We start from the raw sequence: 27,197 nt of genomic DNA, 5'->3' as shown, positions 1-27,197 counted from the left end.
GGCCCGCACGTCGGGAGGGCCGCCAGTACTCGGCCAACTCCCCTCGCAGAGCCGCGCGCCCGCCCCGGCGCCGCCGGGGGAGGAGAGGCCGGAGCTCGCCCCACACTGCCGGGGCGAGGCGGGGCCCAGGGAGGGCGGGCGGCGGGTGGTGACCATGGAAACCGAGCGCACGCGGAGCGCCGCCCTCCTTCCCGCCGGGCCGCCGCCGCCGCCATCATGATGCTGCTGGGCCGCGGGCTGGACGCCAGGTAACGGGGCGGTGAGGGGCGAGGGAGGCCCCGGGGTGCCGCCGCCGCCTCGATGCCTGTGGCGGGTCTCTGCCTGTCCCCCGGAGGGCTGCTCCTGGGGGCTTGCGTGGCGGGAGCTGGCGTCGCCTGGCCGTGCCGGGCAGGGGAAGAGGCCCTGTTTCAGTCAGGGTACCCAGGGAGTGGCGTGGGGGTCTGGGGGCGATGCGGGCCCAGTCCCCCTTATGGCAGCTAACCTCCCTAGGGGCGGGGGATCCGCCTCTGTTTTCCTCCGGTAAAGGCCGCAAAACTTTTCTAGGCTTAGTGTGCTATGCAGAGATGAAGTAAAGACTTGCCGATTTAATCGGGCCTCTCGCTGATAATTTTGTGGCCGCCTCTAAGCGGTCACAAATAATCAGGAGGGGGAAAAAAAAAACTTTCACACCCCCATCTAAGGAAATGTAGTGTTTCATGTCCCAAAATTAAATATTATTTGCATGGGAGTACTGTGAGATCAAAATTGTAAAGTGGGTGAGGAAATGTGCTTAAGGCTTCCCCCTGGGAGAGGAACACTTTCTGACATTAAGACCTTCCAATAAAATAGGAAAGATGTACCTTTTACTGAAGCTTCTATCAGATAGTGTTAATTTTGAAAAACAACTTTATTAATGAGACTTTTACTTTCCCACTCACTGGGTGAAACCTTTCCTGTTCAAATGGTTCTATGCTCCAGCATTTCCTGGAGGACTGAACAACTTACTTGGAATTTTTTTTTCTTTGAACAAAATCTCTTTTGAACAGTTGTTTTCTAGACTGCTTGCCATGAAGCAACACAACTAGGGTTTTGCCTGTAGCAGAACTTTGGCCTGAAATATTTTTCCTGAAGAGTTCCTGAAGAAAGGTGTTCTTCATTTGAATTGACTGCATTGTTGTTTAGTCTTAAAGTATTAAATTTCTTCCATTTTTTCTGATTTTCATGTGTTGTGATGCTAAATTAATATTTAGATACTGGTCAGCATTTGGAGTTGGGATAGCTTAAGGATATAAAGGAATTTTTCGTTTCTGTCCCTCACCAAGATGGTGGTATGAGTGAATTCTCTGGCTGAGAATTCCAGCAGTTCACATGAATCACCTCATGTAGACTGTGGAGACTTCTTAGGACCCAGTATCTGGCAGTTACTGTTAGCTAAATTGTCCTGTAGTTGATTCAGTCAGATGAACAACAACTGGCATGAATTCACTGACACTGATTTGGTTTAATAGTATCACTGAAGTATAACTAAAGCAAGACCATCAAATGATGTAGGAATAGGAAAGCAAAATATCAAGTTAAATATATGAATTAAAAATTCATAATGACTTATCTAGCTCATTAATAATGAAACACACAGGCATTTGGTTCAAATAAAAAATGAATTAAATTAACATAATTTAAAAGAAAATAATTTTTTGGTGTGATTAATGTCCTTTCTGTGTTTTTAGAGTTTTCACCTCTGTACTTGTGTCCATTCACTTTTCTTCTCTAATTCTCGGGATATTTATCCTCTGTAGTGCTGACCAGGAGCAGTTTGGCACCTGTTCACGACTTAAAGAACGTTTAATATATTTACAGATTTGCCCCCTACTGCCTAATTTCTCCAACCATTGACTTGTCTGTTTAGATTGCAGACTCTTGCAGGAAACTGTATGACCCAGTCTTGTTTTAGACCTGCAGGCATTACCACTATGTTAGTAATTGATACCAACAGTAATAGTGAGCTTTTGCTTAACCACAGGAGGAAAACTTCCAAGCTGATTTTTGTGATTTGGGTTTTCCTCAATAGGATCTTTATTTTAAGTATAAATCCTGCTTTTGTTTGTTTGTTTGTTTGTTATTCATAAATAAGCACATATTACATCAGACTGTTACAACATTATCTTTTTAAGAATAGATTTCTGTTTTGCACTGAAATGAGATGTCCAAATCATGTATAAATTAGTAATGGTGTAATTATATAGGTTCTTCTGTATGTGTTGTAAACATTTGTCTCCTTCTTATTTGTCACTTATTTTTCTTTGGTATCCAGGGACAATCAGACTAGACAAATACAAGATGCTGTTTCAAATGTGGAAAAACATTTTGGTGAATTGTGCCAAATATTTGCTGGATATGTACGTAAAACTGCCAGACTACGAGACAAAGCAGATCTTCTAGTAAATGAAATATATGCATATGCAGCCACAGAGACACCAAACTTAAAAGTTGGACTGAAAAACTTTGCAGATGAATTTTCCAGACTTCAGGATTATCGCCAGGCAGAGGTACAAAATTAAAAGCTGTACATGTTGTGTTTGCCATCTGAACTTTTCAGTTACTTATCTGTGATTAAAAGGGAAAAGTTATACTCTGCAATCACGAGAGAAACATAGGAGAAAAAACTTTTAAATATATTAGGGGCAGAGCAGGATAGGCTGCCAAAGCATTCATCATTTACTCTGCTAATAACTTTAGTGAAAACTGTCTGCTATTAGTCTTGTTGAAGTCAGTGAAGCTATCTGTATGAGCACTCACAGAATTTGAGATAGAGCAAGTCTTTCATTGGTCTTAGACTTTGGATTATGATTTATGGTTAATAAAGTGTTCTTTTAGTTTTGTGACTTGAGTTGTCTAGCAGTGGCTGAAGTAAAATCAGTCATTTTCCTTTTGCTGAGGCTGTTATCAATCAGAAGCAATATGGAGGAGAATACTAACTGGAATCCTTCACTGGGCACTGACAGTCCTTCTGAGGGCTGTAGATTTCATAAGTCTGTAGTTCAACACTAAAAGTACAAACTTGATTTGGCCTATGTGTGACAAATAGTCACATTTCTGCTAGATAAGTGAGAGTATAAAGAAAGGGGTTTATGCCACTTACACATCTATGTGCGGGACCAGTCAAACTGTAACTTATGATCCAGAATTCCAAATGCTGAGATTTAAGAAAAAATAAATACATTCACATGTACTCAAACTAGTTTTTGGAGTAGATATCTATTCTTTCAGTAGGGCATAGAAAATTCCCATTTATAGCTTTGAAAAGCTAAGAACCATTATAATTTAAAAAAGAGACTAAAGTACTTGACATTCTTGATGTGTTCAGATAAGATTTTTTTTTTTAAAAAAGAAGCATTGCAAGTCATCTTTCTATATTAAAGAAGTAGAAAAAGAAAACCTTTTAAAATAAGTTAATCTATGAGGTATCTAGTCTACTAAGTAGAGCATTTGAAAAACAGGAAATATGCATGGGTCTTTAACAATGTATTTACGGCCAGATTTTTAAGAAGTAATAAGAAATCAAAGGGTGTGGATAGTGCGATTTTTAATTTTTTCCATAAGCTCTTATGCATCTGTCTCCAGCTGAGCCACATGTAGGTCCTTACGCTTCAACTGAAGTAATAGCCCTCTGTTGGTAGGGTGAATTTATATTATGGCCAAAGGTGTATGTGAAGTCAGACTGCATGATCTCTCTGTTTGTTTTCACTTTTAAACTATGAATCTGTAATTTCGAGGTACCTATGTAACAACTTGAGTTTTGCTTCTTTCGATTTTTAAGTGTGTTTTCAAAAAACTGACATTTGGCCTACATCCTCCTACCATGCCTGTCCCCAAACCACCACTGCCCTTTGAAGGAGAAAAGGCAGAAGAAGGAAAGGAAAAGAGAAGCTTTTAGCCTTTAAGTCAAGTTCTCTTTTGCTCATGAAAACCAAATAGATGATTTCAGCTTTATTTCTTTTGGGCATCAGCTTAATTAACAGTTTTCATATATATTGACAATGTGGACAAGAGAAAATTAGCTTATAAGGGTTATCAATTTCTGGTCTTCAGCTGCGGTGCTAGATATATAAATGCTGAGGTGTGAGGTACTTCCACAACACGTAGAAGGATAAGTAAGCAAGACGGGCAGGTTATTTGGTACGTCTATATCACGTGCTTCATTTAGAAGCTTCATTAACTGCCCTATTCTGTTCTATTCTATTGATAGTTTAAGTGAAATTGTTTGACAGTGTACTGGTAGAGTGTAGTAAAGGAGAAATGCTTTCTCAGTTGGTATAGATTTTGGCTGACTGGTGACGGCCAGTTTAGAGGGGAGTGTAATGTCTGTCCCTTCCTAATAGAGGTATGCACCTTGTCCTAACTTGGAATAACAGCGACGGACCAGATGACTCACTGGTCCAAAGTAGTTGGCAGCTTATGCTGGGGCCACTCGGGCAATATTGTCAATTTTGACAAGCAGGCAGGTCTTATCCTATTGCCTGTCTGACCATATGTAGCTGTTTTTCTAACTAGGAGTACTGAAACAAAAATTCAGATATAGTCATCTGTGAGAGCATTTATGCATTTTACACAACCTGTTGTTGGTATTTTTAATATTTTCAGCACCTACAATACTGTTTCCATTATTTTTAAGACCAGAAGTGTTGTATTTCATACAGTATGTTTGATAGCAAAGATGGCTTAGTCCATAATCTTATCAACAAGTGTAGAGCAAATACATTGTTCTTTAACTTGAGATAGAAAGCTACATATCTCCAAGATGCAGTGTTTGATGTATTTAGTACTCAGTTGTTAGAATCTCCATGTTTTATTTATCCTGATGTATTGCCAATGAAGAAAAAGGAATTCCACTAGAAATCAGCTTGAGCTCCTCAAAATACAAATGATTTACTGGTTAATTTAATTGGATCTGTTTTTTGCAATATTTTTAAAACCTCCATGCCACTATACTTTCAGCATATACGGACTAAATTCCTAATAAGATGAGTCACTAGTAAATGAATTGTTTCCTGTTTCTGCACATCATAGATGTGGATGATTTTAGTGACCTTGTGATTTCTTTTGTAGGTTGACAGGCTTGAAGCCAAGGTTGTTGAACCTCTGAAAAGTTACGGGACCATAGTGAAACTTAAAAGGGTAGGTTAAACGTCTGTTTTCTCACAAGGTACATTTTGGTGTTCTGGCCACTCAGTTGAAAACTTCTACTTTACAGGGGGGAGTGGTTCTGATTTTTCATATTGCAGTAATCAGTCTAACTAAATTATATAGTAATACATCTGAATTGAAGCTATATATATGTTGGTGGAAAAAGCTTTGATGTGAATACAAGGATATTCAGACTCCTGGAGCACAAGCAAATGCTAAAAAAAGGCATTGTGGATAGTGTGAAACTTCCTGGATAGTGCAAATTCAGGACATTTTTCTTTATAAATAATGTCATTCTTATCATTATTCCTCAGAGTTCTAAAAGGTGAATTACATGTAATGCTTTTGGCTCTTAGTCACATATATGCTGCCTTTAGCAGCTTTTCTAACTTAGAATTGCATTCTACATTGCAGTTCGTAATATAGAAGACACTTTTTGAAACTGAGAAATAGGTAGTGGCCTGAATCCCCCTCTGTCCTTCAAAGTCATCAGGATGACCTGAAAATACACAAAAAACTGTGGTCTCTTCATTCCCTATATTCTGGAAACAGTGTATGTAGGAGTTCGAAATATTCCCACAAAATATCTGTAAATTTCTTTCCTCCAGGAGGGATAAGCTTGAGCAAGTAAATTTTAATAAGCAGATACTAGTTTATAGGATAAAAGTAGTTCTTTGTAATACTTGTATATTACATAGAGGATACCTTCATCCTGTAAACTTAAATGCATCCTGTAAGTGATGCATATATCTGTATCATAATCTATATAAATCAAAAGGTAAAATGATCATTATTTGATGGTATTTTACATTCAAAAACCTTACAGTGTGTTCATCATGGTTAATTTGAGGACATTGTGGCATTGCATCTCAAACTAGCATTTTTCATATGTTTTTGTTCTTGTATCTTTTCAATATGCTGAAGAAACAAGTACAGTGTTTGGAACTTACTGCACAGCTATCTCATTTGGTTGTTAGAGAAACAATTATGAAGGAATGCATCCTACACTTGCATGGTAGACTATAGAGCCTGTGTCCTAGAATTTGGTATCTTAATAGTCACTCTGAAAAACAGTTTATGAGACCTAGAATTGACTGAGTATTCTATAGGATATAAATGTTGAGGGTGAAAGACAAGTTTCATGTGTGTTGCACATATGTGTGTCGCACCTCAGTCGGCAACTAAGCACCACACAGCCACCCACTCACCCCGGTCGGAGAGAGTGGAGAGTATTGGAAGAGCACAAGTAAGAAGATTTGTGGGTTGAGATAAGAACAGTTTAATACCTGAAATAAGATAATAATAATAATGATGATAACAATAATAATAACAACAACAACTTGTAATGAAAAGTAAAACAATGAGAGAGAGAGAGAGAGGGAGGAGCAAAACCCAGGGGAAAAAAACAAGTGATGTGACCGCTCACCACCTGCTGACTGACACCCAGCCAGTCCCCGAGCAGCGATCGCTGCCCCCCCGGCCAACTCCCCCCCAGTTTATACACTGAGCATGACATCATATGGTATGGAATATCCCTTTGGCCAGTTTGGGCCAGCTGTCCTGGCTATGCTCCCTCTCAGCTTCTTGTGCACCTGGCAGAGCATGGGACGCTGAAGAGTCCTTGACTTAGTGTAAACGCTACTTAGCGTAAACGCTACTTAGCAACAACTAAAACATCAGTGTGTTATCAACATTATTCTCTTACTAAATCCAAAACACAGCACTATACCAGCTACTAGGAAGAAAATTAACTTTATCCCAGCTGAAACTAGGATAATGTGTTTGTGGCAGTAGCGTTGCTGAGGAGACACAGCACTACAGCAGTGCTTGGGGCTTCTGAAGCTTTGAAGATACTGTCATGAGGTGCATTGCCACTGATAGCCAGTAAACGCTGAGGACAGAAGCAACTGAAGCCAGGTCATCCCTTGCCACAGTGAATGGCATTTCCCGTTGTCTTTGCCTTTCAGAGTGCCAGAAAGCATTACATAATGTTTATCTTCGCTACAGTCAGGAGTACAAGAGCATTCTTAAACTGTAGATGGGATTAACTATTTTATCAGCGTACCTTCACTAAAGATGTAGGCCGTTAAATCATTATTTCCTCCCCCGGCCCGTTACCATAAACCTTGGTTAAAACTTCAGCTGTCTTGTCTTCAGTTATCATCTCTAAACACTGGGATATTTTTTAGTGAAAAAGGAATTTTTGTCACTCACGTAAAGCTAGCACAGGGTGCTAGTTGTAGGACTGCTTTACCTGTAACTACATTAGCTGATTAAGTAAAACCAGGCAGAATATGTCATTATAGCACTTTTTATAAAGGGGATGTTCTCCCTGCTACTTATTATATCTGTTCCAGGGTGTACACAAATTATTTTTGTGCTGTACTGTTGCTATTTCTGCGGGGTAAGAAATCCATGTCCTGTGATACTAAATGCTTTAAAGAGGCCCAGGTCAATCAGAACAGTGTTGTCCTTTAACTGCTGATGCAATAAAATTGTTTCATTCACATGCCCTGGTTTACTATGCTGAGTAGGTCTCTGGGGCAGGATTTAGCAGCTTCAGTGGAAGCTAGTATACTATTCTTGTCCTGTAATGCAGCTTAAATGTAGGATTTTAGGATTTCTTTCTGTTTCATTGTTCTATATATCAGTCTTCACTTTGCTGCTTTTTGGCAACTCTGTTCCTGGTTCCTTTTCTTCATATAAAACGGGACATCATAAAACCAAGGTGATCCCCCTGCAGAAGAAAGGGTTGGTTTGCTTTAATAACTTCATTGACTAAAGCAGGTGACAGTACAGTGGTGAGGATCTGCCAGCTTATTGTCTGATGGATGGACTATAGCTGTATTTCTGTATGGTTTGAAATTAGATGGCTGACCAGAGTTATTACGTGTGACTTGAATTCATAGTTTAAAGCCAGAGAGACTATGAATAATTTTATATTCTCTGTACCTGTCCTTTATCTCACTGGCTATTACATTCCATTCCATTTCTCCTTGGGTGTAATTAAAGCAGATTTTCCAAAAACTTATCAAATCTTGGTCTGAAGACACTGGAGGGGAATGTAGGACTGTTTGTGGTAGTTAGTTTTAAATGAAAGACTTCACCTAATCTTTGATTCTTGTTATATGTTCCACTGAGATTAAAGAACTCTGGGATGTTCTATTTTTTTCTGGATGAAGGTATTTAGATGCTAGTAAAACCCATTTTTCATTCTTTTCAGTTAGCTAATAGTGTAGACCTTAATTCTTTCACCATAATGGCATTTTCCCTAGCTTTTGAATATTTTTAAATGTTTTTTTTCTGCACCCTTTTCAGTTTTTCAACATCCTAGACAAAATGTCTATGTAACTGCGCCCTATCTTCGTACATCCAAAACTTGTATATAGCTCCACCACTGTAGCAACAAATCTTCGTCAGGCTTTGGCTAGCAGAGAAGTATGCTTGATGGTGGTTGTTGCTACAGAGAACAGAGGTAGAGAAGGGAACAGTGCAGTCCCTGTGGGTATTTCCAAAGTCACTGTGTGCTAGAAAGAAAATACTGAATTTTATAATAGTAACTCTAGTGGTTTTCTTAGCATTCTCAAGTATACTTTGCATGAAAGTCAGAACCCTTTCAGCCACAGCATTAAAGCTGATTGACTGTTTTAAATGGACCTAGAAAGTCAGTGTTGTTAACAGGGCCCAGTTATTAAATAACACTAAACGTGCACCTGTGACCATTAGATACAAAACTGCTTTGTTCTATGGCAAAAATAAATATGTTGTTCTCTTCTCCTTCGCTACCTTTAATTTAAAATTCAAAATGTAAAACAATAAAAAAAAAATTTCTATTATTGCTTTGCTTGCAGCTGCATGGTTTTCATAAAGGAGAAAGCCCTTTCCAGCAGTCTTTCAGGTGGCCTTAAAGGTGGTGTAAATTCCCTTTTGAAAGAACAGCAGTAAAATCAGTTTTGATGGGCTAAAGGTGCAGTTGTTTTTATTATTAGAAACCAGCTCCGTGTCCCTAAAGATGAAGCAAAATGGCATCACTAAGGACATACAAACAGACAGTAAGGATAGAAAAAAGGAAGAAACTGCATGTTTTGATCCTGACCTCATGTACAGACTCGTTATTGAAGAAACAGCACTCTGAAACTTGGCATGTTTGTGCTTGTCATTGACTAGTGATCTGGTCACAGGATCACAGAACTTTTTGTAAGAGATACATTCCTGGTTGCACGTCTTTCTGGGTGAAGGAGACCTACAACCATGTTAAAATTCTGAAATCCAGGGAAGGAGCACAGACAACTTTCTGAGATTATAGTTTTTAATAGCTTTAATCCACTCTATTCTGGAGTGGTAGATAAAAAGACTGGTCTTTTTAGAGGAAATGATGGTTTGAAATGCATGCCCAACTCCGATCTCAGATTTTGTTAGACTGATTTTTTCGGGCTGTAGTTCTGTTTGTTCTAAGGTACTGCTCCTTTAAATTAGAGCCATCAAAATTAATGTCATTTCCCATACTAGGGTCAATGGAGTCAAAAATATCTGTCTGACAATTTTAGATTCCATGTATGCCAAACTATTTGCTAAACACAGTTTTATAGCATGAACCAGAATTGGAGAGTGGTATGTAAACATTCTTAAATTGCAACAGATCTTCCTAGAAGTACATCCTACTTCTCCTTTGGAAGTGAGGAGCAAAAATATTTATCAACAGTTTCTGCCTTTTCTACATCAGTAAGTTTCATCTTCTCCAGCTACATCATTACTAGGATATATTTTGTTCCAAATGTATTTTAACACCTTACTAACTGCATATATAAATATGCAGTTTAACCCTTTCAGCCATGGATTTTCTATGGCGCCTTAAGCTCTGTGTAGCAGTTTTGTGTTCTTCGTAACTTCTGATGGGTACTAACTGGTGCCTGTTTTGGTTTTTCTTACTGATTTATTTGGTGCCACTTTTTATTTCTAAATGCCATCTTTATTCCATTGCTAAGCCCAGAATGCGCCTGTCTTCTTACTGCTTTGGGGATCTCAGCTTTTGACCATCTACTGTACTTCTCATGAAAAGCTGTAAATATCTTTTTCTTTTTTCCCCCACATTTTAAATTGTAGTGTATGCTACAGAGAGCGTGTGCAAGGTGCTAAACTCTCTTGGTCCCCATTGACTTCTCTTTCAGGGGACCATTTAACAGGATAAGATCAGTGAAACCTGGTTTTGTTTAAAGCAGAAGTTTTGTTCACGTTTTCTAGGCAATGCATGTATGAAGAAAAGTGCATTTTTATTGTCCTAGATCTAGTTCAAACATGTCTAAAACATTTTGTTTCCAGGATGATCTTAAAGCAACTTTAACAGCAAAGAACCGAGAAGCCAAGCAATTATCTCAACTGGAAAAGACACGTCAGCGGAATCCATCAGATCGACACATTATTGTATCCTGTATTTCTAGTGGCTATAAGAAATATTCTTAAAATTTCTCGGAAATTAAACTGTTGTGTTTAGAAAGTAAGAAGGGAAGAATGCTCTTTAGAGGGACTTTTTCCTATGTTGATGTTGACTCTTTTCTTAAACTTTGTCATGACTTATAATAGCTGCTTTGTTACTCACTCCCTTTTTGATTGAAGAGGAACTACTAAAGTATTTGATATCTTTATGCAAGAAAGGGAGGCATAGATTGCCTCTAGGAATTTGGAGGTTTTTGAAAATAAATGTAATCAGACAACTCCCTTTTTACTTCTGCGGATTTTTTGTTTTATTGTTTTTCTGCCTGTCATTTTGGTATTTGTTGTGCTTCCTTGTACCTAGATGGGGTATGAGTTTCCTCCAGCTGTGAGATGAAGTGTGAAAGGAAAAGTTGTTATTCTGCCAGTAGAATACTCAACCAGAATACCCTTCCTTTCAAAAGACCAGTGACCCTCCCCAGTATACTATTCTGTATCACAGAGGGAAAAATTAAGCCTCCACATAATTTCCATTAAAATCTCATTGAAGTTTCAAATTCTGAAGGAATCAGAATCTAGGAAATGCCAAAATAAAGGAGATCAAGGCAATCCTACTTCAGTCCTTTTATACCTATGTATTATGATACAGCATTTAAGTTCATGATGATGTGCTGTTTATTTTTTCTTACACTCTAGCGATGGACTTGGGAGTGAAGCAGTCCTATTCTTTGTAGGATTTCATCAACTTTATTTCAGAAATCAGGATCTTTCTAGTGACTGGGGCATGGGACTGCAGAAAGAGCAGAAATGATTCTGATGGTCAAATGCCACTCAGGAGAATTACATTTTATTTTTGTCTCTGCCATAGAATTCCCATTTAATATTAATGAAATCCGTTAAATCAAGTGATGACTAATTAGAGTTCCTCATGTAATAAAGACACACGGATGTCAGCCGTAGAATTAGAACTTGAGTTGTGATGCAGAGTTTTCTTCCATTAGAATTAAGGGAGTAAATGATAACAGTAAGCTATTTGCCCCAAAGGGAGACTGGCCCCATTTTTCTCCCTCTTGCGCTAATTCCCAGCTGATTTCATGGGTATATGGTTGGCATCTAGCTTGTTTCTTCTTGTCTGTTTGCTAAGCTACTTCCAAATATCCTTCTGTGGCTTAGCTTTTTGTAACAACACCTGTGTTTTCTGTACTTAAGACTTTGCCTGAGGAGTTATTAAATCTCAGTACAGTCTGGTTTTGCATATGGCCAAAGGCACCAAACGCTACGTACTTGCATTTTCAAGTGATAACACAAAATACATGAAAAGTATTGGGAGCAGGAATATGTTCATTTGCTTTTGAGGTTGTACGCAGTTCAGCTTTTAGGTTTGAGAGAGGCTTCACTATGTTCGTTAGCATAGCTGTTAGGCTCCAGCAGTGGTTGTCTTATTCTTCAGCAACTGTGATGTTTCAGCAGCTAAGAACTTTGGCCACAGGTAGCAAAGGATCTGTACTCACTCCCAGATTTCAAGTCCATCTTATAAAATGTGAGGGTAGTACAACTTTGAAAAGAAAACCTTACCAGATTTTTTTAAAACATAAAAATGCATTTTTTAAAATCAAAATTGATTTTTTTTTCCCCCCCCTGAAATGCTCTACCTAGGTTGTCTGTTTTTTTGGGGGGTGGTTTTGTTGGTTTTTGTTTTTTTTTTTTTAAATAAATAAATAAACAGCCAATTCTCAGTCCAAGACAAACAGCTGTCCTGAAATATTTTGTCCTGGATACTTGAATTCTAGCAAAGCTGTAACAAATTGTAAGTAATGTCTTACAGCAGGAAGCTTCAGACAACATAATAATAGCACCCTCCAAGTATACAGAAGTTTTGAAATATCTGAGGTAAATACTTTGCAATATATTAAAAGTAGAAGTGAAAGCAGATACTTCTATGAATATTGATTGTTATTTTGCCATTTTTTCCTTTACTAATATTTCCAGTCACAGGTGAGTGTTTCAGAAGAGAAAATATCAAACTGCTGTTGTGCAGACTATGCAGGTTCTGCAAGTTTAGACATTTCACTCTACAACAAACGCATCCGCGCACAAAATCTGGCCAGTTTATTTAAGATGGACCAAGAAGATATATTTGATTATCATAGAAGTAACATACTGTATTTGTATGTGTAATAGCTGCTTATGCATAACAGCTGCCTTAATTTATGGAGAGTGACTGTTTGTAATAATTGAGAATACACAAAATGTCTTTTCTTACTCTGTTTCCCTCCTGTGTTTTGGGCAAAATCAAGAAAGGGAGATAAACATGTGACCTTATGTACTACTAAAGATCATTACCGATTTTGTTTGCCCAGTAATGGCAGAATTGTGTCCATGACTTTAAGCCATTTTTGCAAGGAGATTGTTTCAAATCCTGTAGTATAAGGTTACCAGATTTTAATCAAAGAAAAAGAAGTGACAGAGCATGCCTTATGCCTCACGTTTCTATATACATATAACGCTGAAGACTAGATCACAGGAACTGGGCCTTTGGTGTCTATTTCCATGTTTTAAAAAAAAAAGTTCCTCTCTTTAAGCTGCAGGGTTGTAGAAATGGGAAGAATCCTACGTCTTGATCGTAGGATACAATTACTTGATCCATATACTATTTCCAAATCCCAGGACAGAATAGATTCCTGGTGATATTCACTGACAGGGCCTGTAAGTAAATACTGTCTTGGCTAGTCTATGATGTTTGACCAGTAACGTATGGAAAATAAAATAAATTTAGACCCAAATTTTGCAGTCTTCAGCTGCAAGCTCTTACATCTTTACATCATTATTTTGTAATAGTACACAGTTCTCAGACTTTACTTAACCAGAATAGCTTCAATATCTTTATTTAAGTGGTAGTGTGCATTTTTATACAGTTCATAGTTATATCTAATTAAAATACGTATCTAAAATGCTTTTTGTAGTAACAAAGTAAGAAAAACTGTGTATTTATGCATTAGGGATTCGTTGGTGTGCCCTGTTGAAGATGTTTTATATAAAATATTTTAATAATATATTAAAAATATAAAATACCTGAAATGCTTTTGGATCTAAAAATTATGTTAACTCTAGTCTGCTGATTGAGATGCTTACAGGAGAAGTGCATTAGTTCCAGCTGATGCTCTATTGTCTATTTAAATAATCTATAAAAACTTAGTAAGACGAGGTTCAGCACATGATGCTGGAAAAGATTCATTCTAGACCCAGCAGGTTGATCTGCACTTGAAAATAAAATCATAGAATCATAGAATTATTAAGATTGGAAAAGACCTCTAAGATCATCGAGTCCAACCATCAACCCAACAGCATTGTGCCCACTAAACCATGTCCCTAAGTGCCTCATCTACACGTCTTTTAAATACTTGCAGGGATGGTGACTCAACCACTTCCATGGGCAGCCTGTTCCAATGTTTAACCACACTTTCAGTAAAGAAATTTCTCCTAATGTCCAATCTAAACCTCCCTTGGCGCAACTTGAGGCCATTTCCTTTCGTCCTGTTGCTAGTTACTTGGGAGAAGAGACCAACACCCACCTCGCTACAACCTCCTTTCAGGTAGTTGTAGAGAGTGATGAGGTCACCCCTCAGCCTCCTCTTCTCCAGACTAAACAACCCCAGTTCCTTCGGCTGCTCCTCATAAGACTTGTGCTCCAGGCCCTTCACCAGCTTCGTTGCCCTTCTCTGGACACGCTCCAGCACCTCCATGTCCTTCTTGTAGTGAGGGGCCCAAAACTGAACACAGTATTCGAGGTGCGGCCTCACCAGTGCCGAGTACAGGGGCACGATCATGTCCCTAGTCCTGCTGGCCACACTATTTCTGATACAGGCCAGGATGCCATTGGCCTTCTTGGCCACCTGAGCACACTGCCGGCTCATGTTCAGCCGGCTGTCAACCAGCACCCCCAGGCCCTTTTCCTCTGGGCAGCTTTCCAGCCACTCTTCCCCAAGCCTGTAGCGTTGCCTGGGGTTGTTGTGGCCGAAGTGCAGGACCCGGCACTTGGCCTTGTTGCACCTCATACAGTTGGCCTCAGCCCATCGATCCAGCCTGTCCAGGTCCCTCTGCAGAGCCTTCCTACCCTCGAGCAGATAAACACTCCTGCCCACCTTGGTGTCATCTGCAAACTTACTGAGGGAGCACTCGATCCCCTCATCCAGATCATTGATAAAGATACTGAACAAGGCCGACCCCAAAACAGCCCTGGGGAACACCGCTCGTGACCGGCCGCCAACTGGATTTAACTTAATAAAGGGTGATCTTTTCTGCTCACCCACCACTCTGGCCTGTGCACTCCTGCCCTTCCCTTTACACCAGCTTAAAAAAAACCTTAACTTTTCTGAAGGGTAAACCCTTGTGCTGGGTTAATTCCCTGAACCCACCCACTGTATCATCAGCAGAGTGTCAGGGCTGGCTCACTGGAATTAGCAGATGATTGTTACAGAAAATGGATTAGGGCAGTGGGACTTTCCTGACTGGCTGCAGCTAGTCATTTTTCATGTTTCAGATCAAAGTCACAACAGTGTAGAAGGCATCTTTATTTGTTTATTAAGCGACAAACAAATTTATAAATATGGTAACACAGATGTGTAGTATTTTGAAAACCCAGATTTACATGTTTTCATGGCAATTAGAGCAAATACCTTTGCATCAAATACAGGACTAATTTCACCTTTGTGTTACTTTACCAGGCTGAAAGTGAATTGCAGAGAGCTTCACTGGATGCAACTCGAACAACTCGGCAATTAGAAGAAACCATTGATAATTTTGAAAAACAGAAAATAAAGGACATAAAAGTATGTGTGCTCACATTTCAATATATGACATCACATTTCATCTTGCATAGTAAAATTACTATATTTACTCTTTGGCAAGATTAGCAACATGTAGTATTAACTGGAGGCTACATAAATATAAATCTTGTGGTATTCATGAATATTTCATAATCCAAATATCATGAACTTTGCAATTTAAAAAATCAGTTCATTATTCTTACAGTTTATTGAACTCAGAGTTTTCCCGTATCCAATTGTTTAGTGTCTGCACCTTCCAACAGTTGCTGTATTCTACTTCACTGGTAGCTGCATTTGTTAGTGGAATGATATATGTGGATTAATATCAGCAAAATTAACAGAAATAGTGATAAGTAAATAATATATTTATCCATGCTGAAATTTGTGTAGGTTACTGCAGTTAAAAGTTTTACTGATGTGCAGAAAGCACGAAATGTTCAGTGACTGCAAGTAATCAAAGCTTTCATTTCTCTCTTAATGTCAAACATTAAGTGGCTTAAGTCCCAAAGACTATAGTGACTGAAAAACACTTGCATTATGTGATCTCAAATTTAATTATAAAATTGCTGAAGTGAGATACCCTTTTATTAGGGGAGGAAAACAGACTAAATAGGAAAAAATGAAAGATGGTTGAAAAACCCAACCAAACCAACCAGTACTTGATGTTAGAGTAATATGAAAAAGATTGTGTGAGTCCTGAAGATGTCATCATTAAGTGGTTTTTTTAATCCATAAAGAATATTTTATTATATAAAATATATAATTATCTGTAAATTATGGATATGTATAGAATTTACAGGTAATTTATCCCCAACCTGTTAAAAAAGATTGTCATCAATAAAGCAAAAATCCACCGACTACATCTTGCGAATACATATCAGGGAATATCAAGTGAGTTTTCAGCATGATATTTTATTTATTCCTAATGAGCCTCCTCTTTGCTTTTCAAGCGTTTACTTAGAATTTACTATGAAATGACAGCTGTGTAAGTGACAGCCCAGCCAGCATTTATGTTTCATTTCTAAAATTGAGGTCTGACTACTTAAAAGTACTAGGTATCGTACAGTTATTTGTATCATACAAATACCAAGTACCGAATTTAGTAATTTCTTGTATTTGAAGTGGAAATGTACTTTACTGCATTAAGAAAACCTTTGTTTTCATTTGCTTTTAGAACATATTTTCTGAATTTATAACTATTGAAATGTTATTCCATGGGAAAGCTTTAGAGATATATACTGCTGCCTACCAAAATATCCAAAATATTGATGAAAATGAAGATTTAGAGGTAAGAGTGATTAAGATTTGCTTTTCCATTTACTCACTACATAAAAACAGTTTTCACACTTTGGGGGCTATACATGTCCCAGGCAGAAAATGCAACGTATGTTTCAGGTTCCCAGAACAAACTTCTTATGTATACTGAGCCCTTTTTTGCACTTTTTCAGCAAGAGCGTGCAGATTTATAAACTTAAGAGATTTTAAGAACAGAGAAGAACTGCTGTGGCAATCTAATCTTTCCCACAAAATACAGATAAGAGACTTTTCCTAAATTAACTGCCACTCGAAGCTTAGCTAATCATAGTTCTTAAAGAACACCTCTGCAGTGAATCTCATTGTAAAGATGCACAGTAAGAAAAAATCTTACACTGCTTTGATAAGATGTTCTAAAGACTAATTACTTCATTAAAAATCTCTCTCTTTCTATTCTGAGTTTTGTTTGGTTGTTTTCATCTTTCAGTCATTGTTTTTTATTAGGCTGTTCTAGAATTAAGAGACATTTGTTACCAAATTGCTTTTTTTTGCCTTGTGGCAGCTTCCTTTCAAGTCACCCTTTCTGTTCTCTTTGAGTTATAGTCTCTCTTTCATGTTTTTCAGTCCTTTATTCATTCTTGCAGTTCTTTTGGATGTTGGGCCTTTAAACTTATTATCATTGAAATGTATGTTGTGTGTATGCATTCAGCTTGTCAAGAAAGTTGCATCATTTTCGGTCTTTTTTTGTAAATCTTATCACTCCTAATTTTATTTTTTCCATGACATAGCTCAGGACCAAGGATGGCAGTATTCAGTTAGTGCAAGACATACAAAATAATGATTCTTCAGTGACAGTCACATTTGAGACTACTTGGTATTTTTACTTCATTTAAACTCTGCCATGGGAATTTTGTACTATTCTAGTTTCACAATTAAAATGTCATGTGGCACCAATTCAAAAATATCCTTTAAGTCAATACTTTATCTTCCACAACCAAATTTCTAATCTCATTTTAAATTTCCTGTTAATTGGACAATACTTACTTTCCATAAAAATATTGAATGACCATAATTCTACCATCTTCCTTGACTTTTTAATGAAGTCTTGCGAATAGCTTTATTATTTTTAACATCAGGCTGTTAGTCTTACAATTTACTCTTTTTGGCTATTGGAAAGAACTTGTAAATACAATGGCTATTATAGTCTCCCTATATTTTAGGGTTTTCCCGAATTTTTCTTGAGCTGCTCATCTGAACATTTCAGATAAAATTTCTCTGATGCAGCTGTGATGGCAGCAAGGATTTGTTTGTGAAGGGGCTAATAGTCTCCAAGAAATGGAGACCCTGAAGGGAGTTGCTGGGGTTCATACCTCTAGGTTAGCCTGAAACTCAGCTACATATGTTGGTAGGAAACCATTGCAGTTTTCCACTTGTAAATCCCCTCAGATCTTTGAATAATGTTTACTTTGACCATGTAAGTGTGTTGATATGTTTCAGGTTGAGCAAGGATGTTGTTTCAGCTAAAAGTGATCAATCCAAAGTACAGTTGTTGCATATGTCTAGAGCAGGTTTAATTGTTCAATGCTACATTTTTGTTAGCTTCAGTCTTGGTGATTGTTAGCTTGCAAGCTGTATCATGGCACCCAAATGACAGCTTTCTTCATCTGAACAGGTTTTTCGGAGCTCGCTTTATCCACCAGACTATCAGTCTCGCTTAGACATAGTTCGTGCAAATTCAAAGTCCCCCCTACAAAGAACTGGCTCCTTAAAATCTTCACTGAGGACAGTACAGGTAAGAAAGAAAAATGAAATGCTAGATCACTGTATTAAAAGAATGTCTTAAGTAGAGCCTTAGCCAACGTATGTGTACATGGATCCAGTATCTTTACTCAGTTCAGGACAGTTACAAAGGTAAAGAGACTTCCAAGGGCACAAAGATCATATTAAGCTTTTAATAATGCAGCTTCTAAATATAATTTTTATTTGAGGAAAAAACAAAATCAGCTTTTAAGCTGCATTGTTTACTTTTGAAAAATGCCATTTCCAGCGATACTATTTCTTTCATCAACAAACTGTGGCATATTGCAGAGAAAAGATCTAGGAGCTTATTGGAAACAGAAGTGACATTCTTTAAATAACAGTTGCATATTCTTAGTCTCAGTATTCAGATCCTAGAGTGTGGATTCTCTACCAGATCCTAACTCAGACTAGTGATACCTCCTAGCAGCAGAGCAAACCCATGACCAACAGATCTTTCCTTTTATACTCTGAAAATTCAGAGCAGGTGAGGAAAAGAAGGATGATAAAAATAAGTGAAACAGATAAAGTGCCACTGCTTTTGAACCAGCTACTTGCAAAAATCTTTGACACTTATTTGCAGCAGTAAACTTGCAGATGTTGCAAAATGGCTAAATTATTTTTTCTTTATTGCAGCCTTAATCCTGTAACTAAGATGATTCTTGCCAGGGTTTCAGTTAAAGACAAAGATGGCCAAATTTAAAATGTATGCATCCCACTTTTCTTTGGATAGGATCATGCATTGATATTGTAATACTAAAAAGTTTTCTTGACTTCATACACACCATTACCCCTTCTCTGCTCTCAACACAGAGGATTAGTTATTACAGTTGAGTTACTCTGTTGTTGAAAGTTTGAGTCGTGCCATCTGAAGAGATAAAAGAATCCAGTGATTCAGTGCATGAAGACCAATCTTGACTTTGAATAAGTTGCTTGTCCTCTCTATCAAACAAGCAAATTTCACGTTCAAGCTACTTCAGAAAATGTTTACCCATTCATTTTTTTGAAGACCAGAGGAAGCTGTCAAAAATCTGTTGCCATCTTCCTTGAGAACTTCCTGCAGTGCTGTAGAACTGTATCAAGGTTATAGAAACATCTGTAATTACTTTGAGATGCTACAGAGATGCTGTTTTAGACTCTCTTTATAAAAAAAAAAACCAAAACAAAACCAAACAAACAAAAACAACAACAACAAAGAAAAACCAGAGAAAACTGAATGTATATACACTGTGATTTCTCTCAGAGATGGAGTGGAACTCCATTTTGACTAACTTTCAAGTTTACCTTACCTTTCTTCTATACCTCTCTTTTAGCTATAACTTCAGATGTTAATGTTCTCATAACCACTCACTGGAATATCTGAAAAGAACGGGAAGTCACCTAGACCTAGAGAGAAACCGCAATACATTTCAAAATAATGTCCCCTTACTGGGCTATGTAGTGTATCTGCAGAGGAGGATCACATGGCAGAAAAAAAGGGTGGAACACCCTACTAATGCAGTCACTATAGGGCAGTAAAGAAGAGGCAAGCATCTTGTTCCGCACACCTCACACGCTGCCCTTTCTGATTCTGCAAATAGTGTGTTGCATCAGGGTCAGTACCTTGAATTACACTAAGGGCTCTAATCTCTGCAACCCATCAAACATCTCGCTAGCAAAAAATGCTGCATTCAGAAAAACCTTCGGGTGACTTGTCTTACCTTTCTGTGGATCTTTCACTACCAAAGTTTTCACAAGTCTAGTTTCATGCTACATAATAATCATTGACTGACCATAATGCAGTACTTTGGAATTTTGAATTTAAAGCAGTACAAATAATATGGTAAGCAGTTCACAGAATCATACAAAGGCTTTCGGACACACACACACATGCACGCAGGCAAACACTAACCCGTAGGTAGGGGATGGGGCGGGAAGTCACTGCATACCAGATGGGATAAACTGTGCCGGTAACACAATACTTGTCTTTCAGAGGATTTAGCACATATCATCCTTGAATTTATTTCTGGTTCTGTGGACAACCTTTCTGTATTATTTCCATATTAAAAATCTAAAGTACTCCTTGAGCTTGATTCATTTATTCACAAAGAGCCACCTCCTTTTAAGTTCTGGTGCTTTAATGCGATGTCATGTTGCTTTGTCAAGCAACGTGATAATTTAAGTGTGTCCTGTCAGTTACTCCTGGAATGAGTATTCTGCGCGGAGTACTGTCTGCTAAATTATCAAAAGCAGGAATTTGCAAAGACCACTGATATTTTTGTGCCCATCTTAATGCTTTTGTCCCTCAACTCTTTCCCCCTTGACTTTCATCATTGTTTTCAACTCACGCTCAGACTAGCTGAAGCAACTGAGATGCTAGTTCATCCTATCTGCCAGACTTCATTTATCTGACAGTACTATAAAACCACAAGGAAAGGAGCAATGGGCAATCCTGTTAGAATTAATGTCCCAAGCTGCACTGACAGCATAATAAGACTCGCATTTTTTCATTTCTATGCAATTAATATGATCAGGAGAGAAAACTTCTATGCACCAGGAAAGCTGTTTTTCATAGGATGGGTCCTCGTTGTGAGAAAACCTCTTCAGCAGTTCAGGGCTTTTTTTAAACATGACTATTGCAGATACTTAGTTTTACACAAGTGCTGAAAAAGCTATTTAAGTTTTCACGACAATCCTTTGTAAATCCCTTCGTTTTCCACTTTACTTGGCAATTTATCTTCAGCATTTTGTTTTACTGATTCAGGTTGGTATGCTGTATTTTAGACAGAACTATAGCAGAAGAGAATGACCTTTTCCAGATATTTTAAATCAAATAGCTACACAAGTAGCATTTAATATAGCCAACATGCATTTAATATAGCCAACTGTTTTGCACCTGCCCTCTAAGACAGCAAAGTATCCTTTTAACCATGGTTGAAAATGTCTGCATCCAGGTGTTCCAACCCTGCTCGGTGTGTAAGACATGAGGAGAGAATTGCCATGCTTTCTGTAGTAGCACATGCAGTGAAACATGCAGCTTAACAGCTTAAGCAAGGACAGTCATCATCTACATACAAACTTAGAGGATTCATTTGCACATAAAATTGTTTATGATGAGCAACAAATTATCAGATTCCATTAAATATTTTCAATTAAATTATTTTTTCAGCATTAAGTAATCAAAAATTAAATTTTCAAGTACTGGTACATTCTAGCTTTGTGGCAAAATAATGTTGATTTAAACTGCCTAATTTCCTTTCTCACTTTCCTTATTCTGATCCAGTTTGGTTCTTAAGTTAGCCATCTTACCATCACCTCACCGCCACCAGTGATAATATTTAATTTACTATTTAGTTAATTACAGCATGGTCAGAGGTACTTTAGTAGTGAGCAGAAAAAAGCCTTAAAGCCAAAATAGAACCTCTTATTTCAGGAAAGGGGAAGGAGGAGCTTTTATTTAGAAGTATGATTGAAGTTCTGCTTAAGAACTTCAGATGCTCTTAACTAGAAAAAACTTGGAAAATTAGTCTATCCATTGAAATGAAGCTACCTTAACAGGCTCAATCTGCAGCACTCGTTAATCTCCAACTACAAATCAGTGTCATTGTCTTTTTCTTCTTTCACAGAATGAAAGATTGCTGGTTTAGGCATTTAGACTCAAGTTAACCCAGCTTCATCCAATGATTAACTCCATTTTCTGTTATGTTCAGAAATTTGTAAGCAAGCGTTTGCTTCAAGCTAAATTATGTACTTTGTGAGCATCAACAATACTAAGGATTTTTCTGCTTTCATTAGTTCAATGATTGCAGTTTGCTTTATGCACACACAAAAAACTTTTGTTACATACATAGCTGTGTGAATTATGAAATCTCAGAAGTCAATTTAATAACCAGCATTTAAGGACTTTTAAAAGAGAGGGTTGTTTAAAAAAAAAAAGGCAAGTTTCGTCTTCAATACTGAAGTTTTATTATATCACTGTATGTGAGAAAACTCAGAAAATATAACCAAAATTAGAGCTGCAGATGCCCTTAGAGAACTGCTGAACCTAAAATCATTTTTCAAAAGCATTCCAGATGACTTGCATAACTATCTTTGAGTTTAATGTTCCTTTTCTCATGGGGAAAGAAAAAAAAATACATATATTCTACTTTAAATTGTAAATGTTGCATCTTCTATGAAGAATCTATCTTCAATAGGAATTAGATTAAGCCCTCATTAGAAAAGTATAGATGGCAGAATCTGCCAGATGAGATGAAAGCTTGGCAGCTGGCACTTGTTTTTAACATTTGATGAACCAAAAAAGCATCATTCTGAAGGGCAAGCGCTGGTGGGCAGGGAAAGAAGTTCATATATGAACCAAGACTCTTCTAGTAAAGTTTGTCTAATTTATTCTCAAAAACAGCTTAAAGCAGCATAGTGTTGAGTTTTTCATTTAACTGAAGAGGTTTGATGTCTTCAAGATTATGCCTTAATACTCATCTTCGGCCTGCTGTCTCAACAGCCTACCCAGAAAAAAACATCCTGTTGATTTTTAGCATTAATTTGATCAATGCATACTTTTCCCTATTCTATAATAGCTCTCAGGACTATGGGGATTTTTTTAGCTTTTAAAAATCATTACTGTATTTATATTCTGTGCCATCTATCTTTCTGTTGGCATTGTGCATGTTACTAGAAGTTCAAGTGTTAAGGGATAAACAACTTCCCCCCTACTCCTAAACAAAAAACCTGCAAGTACTTAGACTGGAAATGCCAACAGATAATTTGTTTTCTTTCAGGAGAACAAACACTTTATTTATTTTTGTTGGATTTTTGTTTTAGATTTCCAGCAGTATGCTAAGAAAAGATGAAGAAGAAGAGGAGGAGGAAGATGAAGATGAGGAAGACGAGGAGGAGGAGGAATTAGATGCTACTAAGGAAGTGAGATAACAAAACTGTTCTAAGAGTCTTTTTTTTTTCTGATTGGAGAAAAAAAAAGATTTCCCTTTATATAAAGGCTTTTGTGTGTTAATCAAAAACTTCACTGAGGGTGTATTTTTAAAATTGCAACAGGAGCAAGAATAACCACTAATAGTAGAGTGCCAGAAACAAATGATCAGTTTCAAAGAATGGAACAGAATCTGCTGAAAATGGACAATTTCAGTAGCTAAAAAATGAAATATTTAAATAGAATCCTGTGTTATATTTGCATAGATGTTATATTGTAGTCCATTTGCTTAAACTTACATGATGAACAGTGTCCAAAAACTGCACTAAGCTGACAAGCAGTTATGAACATAAGGGTTTGCCTGTTCCTTTGCCAATATATTACCTTATTCTCTAGCTACATACCTCCTGGAGTTAGTGAGTCCTGTAGCTATACCTGTCATAATTGGTTTTATACACCCTAAAGTAACTGTAGTACTCAAGAAACTGATTACAGCAACAATCCTGTTACATTTTGTTACCCACCTTGGATGGCAGAAGGCAGGGTGAGGTGTATTGTTCTTCCATTCTCATTTTCCTCAGGCTTGACTAAGATGACTTTCGATTCCTTTACACATACAGAATGAACATTAACAAATAAGGACCTAGCCCAGCATCTACTTTTAATGCTGCTTTGCTTTTAAATAAAAGTGCCTTCATAATAAAACTAGTTGATATTTTATACAGTTGACATCTATTATATTAGTTACCATGCTATATATAGTTCAAGTTTCATGTGTTTGACTGGTTGATTCAGTTACCGATTCCATCGAACATACAAGAAATTACACATTCTGAGTGTAATTTCTTACCCTGTTTGGAGATGACGGTTATGCATGTTCATTTTTGAATAGCATACAATTGTCTGCCAGAAAGCTGCTACCATACTGTTAATTTCCAGCTTTAGTATCTGCTGAATGTAGAAAGAACACATGTATAAATCTAGAATTTAAACTTATAACCGGGAAAACTATCTTAAGTTATAACCAAATATTCTTTCAGTTAAGGAAATAAACCAGGAAGTGCATTTTTAATATTGATGCTGCCTTTGTCCATGCAAATTATGCAATGCATACTTATTTTGACAGGTGAAAAACAGGGTTTTTGCCAAGAATTAATGTGATGAGAACGTAAGTGAACATGTCACAATATAGGGTTCTGTTTTAAACCCAGAAAATAGTTTTACACCAGCATTACATACTATTGACATTGAACTACTGTTTACAAGGTATAGAATACTAATGACCAAAACTTAAAAAGAATCTAGGTAACTAATTCCCATCTATTTCAGCAAGTAGGGCACTTCAATAAATATTAGTATCACAACATCAGAATTATGATGATCACCGCTTTACCATTTCATATTCGGTGAAGTTGTGTAATCCAAAACAGATGGTTAACTTCATGACTATACCGGGTTTTCGTATAATACAGACATTGCAAATACCAATTATTTCTGTACTATGCCTTGAAAAAGGAATTCTGAATAACAAAGGAAGCAGTGCTTAGATTAATTCCCACTAAAAGCTTAGTAGCTAGGGTACAGAAAGAGAATTTTCTTAGCCTCAGCAGCTTCAAATTCCTTCTCCTCCCCTACCTCACAAAAACGTCGACTTTAGGAATTACAGAAAAACTTACAGAAAGGGAGAAATACAGTGTTGGGCAACTTTGTCCTGCATATATGATGTCTTAAGTTTGCATCTTGGACAGAAATTGTGTGACCTCGAAACTATAGATGAAAGTCACTGATTAATGTATTTTAAAGCCAGAAGAGGAGGAATTTAGAATGTAATTACAGAATATTGCCTAAAGATAGTTTTGCAAAGATTCTTCTCATGGCGTTAAGCGTGGACTGCAAGACTGACAGTACTCCATTTGTTCATGTATATTTTTGACCACGGACACGTAGATGATGCAGTCTTAAATCCATTCTTGCTAAGAGTATTTTGCCACTCCATTGAACATGCTGGCCCATCCCTTTGGGACTATGGATTATCTTCTTGTACTCATCAAATTGTCATATGTTATGGCTTTCCTGAATGCCTTAAGCTGCTTCTATACATGATCACTATTACTAGTTTTTGATGACAGAAACTGTTCTCCTTTAAATCATACTTTTTGGACAATGGTAGCAAAAGGAACCTCAGAATAAGCGTAACTAAGGAAACTAGCTATATTCTATATCAACACCACAAACTGCAGCATTTCCTTTGTTATTCTTTCACTACGTGGATCGTACTTAAAAAGGAAGAGCAGTAATTCAAGCCATGTAATTATAGACTGTCTCTGATGTGTCTTGTATACTGAAAGTACAGTGCCTCCAAACCATTAAATATCTAAAGCTATAAAACTCTTACTATCAGGAAATGCTGTCACCACAGCATGCACCTGTACCACCTCTTCAGGCAGAATCAGAATATAATGCCTATGTATACACATACACCTCCCAATTAGGGGGGAGGGAGGGGGAACCCAAAACGCTAACCAAAACATACTAACAAGGTAACAGCTATAAACTGAGAAGAACCAACTGTCCTGTTAACCCTCTTATTATTTAACTGATGTACTGGCATCCTTTCCCAATTTCCCTCTGCTTCAGATCATCTATGCATACTTTGAAGTACAGGTTTTGTCTTTATAGACCTTTAAAAAACCCACTTTTTTTGCCCTATCAATCAGACATTTCATATAGTAACCTAAAGTAGTCACAAACTCTAATCTGGCTTTAAATTAAAGACAAATTAGCTATAGGGCAAACAAAAAACATTTTTAAATGCCTTAATTATGACCTCTGCCATTATAGCTTTGTGACTCTTTTTATGCATTCACTAGGGGGGGAAAAAGGTTTACTTTCCTTTTATGGTACCTTATCAGCAATTACTCGAACTTCCTTGAGAACAGATAATGCTTTTTCTAAAACATAATCTCACGCTTAACCAGAGAAATACCTATAAATTCCCCTATCTTTCCAGTCTCCAAACCCTTTTTTAATTACAAGAATTCATGTGTGTGTACCAACACTACTCTAGAAGCATGGTAAAAAGTTTACCAATTTATTTTCAGTGTTTGAAATCTCCTGTTGTGTAGTAGCTAGAAGAACTTTAAAACCAAAAAATCATCTAAAGCTGATTAACTGGAAAAGCTACTTGCATTCAAGTTTACAAAACAGCTGATAATACAGAGGCAAGAATTAGTAGTAAAGACAATGTTAGCTTACAAAAATAATCACGAAGTTTTCAACAGCATGATTAGGTCAGAAGTTTATTTTGAGGATTCTTGTAACACATCTTTGTTTTCTCTGCAAGTCTTCTGGCCCCTTGATCTTTTTTATAGCAATTATGAAATAAAACCACTAACTTGTTGTGGATTTTTTAAAATTTTAATTCCATTTAAATTCAGAGGAGGATTCAGAACAGTATGCTTCTGAAACTAATTCCTACCAGACAGCAAAAAAAGATCTGTAAGTGTTCAGAATTGGAAAATTTGGCCACATTTAAGTTTCTTTGCTCAGAGGAATCTACATATACAGACTTGGCATTATCATTCTCATTCAAAACGCTTTTTTCCTAGCACTTGAAACAGAAGACAAATAAGAAGAAATGAAGCTACACTGGCCTTTTAAAAAGAGAACAAAAAAAATACTTTCTCTTGATTTTTTATTGCTTCTACTTCAAAGAGTTTACCTGGAAGGTTAGTAACAATGATGACTTTACATAAACAAAGTAATTAAGGTTTGACCACCAGTGAGGGTGAGTCACTGGAACAGGCTGCCCAGAGAGGCTG

At 37.3% G+C, this 27,197-nt stretch overlaps 1 protein-coding gene across 1 annotated transcript; it reads left to right on the top strand.

Moving 5' to 3' along the window:
- CIBAR1 (CBY1 interacting BAR domain containing 1) lies at positions 1 to 25,699 on the top strand. The gene is made up of 8 exons (XM_075141490.1): positions 1 to 248; positions 2,291 to 2,525; positions 5,086 to 5,154; positions 10,483 to 10,584; positions 15,318 to 15,422; positions 16,594 to 16,707; positions 18,346 to 18,465; positions 23,271 to 25,699. Exons 1-8 carry the CDS (start codon positions 217 to 219, stop codon positions 23,376 to 23,378), a joined length of 885 nt encoding a protein of 294 aa, XP_074997591.1. The 5' UTR covers positions 1 to 216; the 3' UTR covers positions 23,379 to 25,699.
- The last annotated feature ends 1,498 nt before the right edge of the window (positions 25,700 to 27,197 follow it).

The sequence above is a fragment of the Calonectris borealis genome, chromosome 2 (assembly GCF_964195595.1).
Source record: "Calonectris borealis chromosome 2, bCalBor7.hap1.2, whole genome shotgun sequence".
NCBI lineage: Eukaryota > Metazoa > Chordata > Aves > Procellariiformes > Procellariidae > Calonectris > Calonectris borealis.
The sequence above is the reverse complement of the archived record's forward strand: the minus strand, read 5'-3'. Positions and strand labels throughout refer to the sequence as shown.

Coding starts and splice junctions, on each gene's coding strand:
- CIBAR1 (XM_075141490.1), top strand. CDS start 217: ATGATGCTGCTGGGCCGCGGGCTGGACGCCAG. Junction 249..2,290: donor GGCCGCGGGCTGGACGCCAG/GTAACGGGGCGG, acceptor TTTGGTATCCAG/GGACAATCAGACTAGACAAA. Junction 10,585..15,317: donor CATCAGATCGACACATTATT/GTATCCTGTATT, acceptor TTACTTTACCAG/GCTGAAAGTGAATTGCAGAG.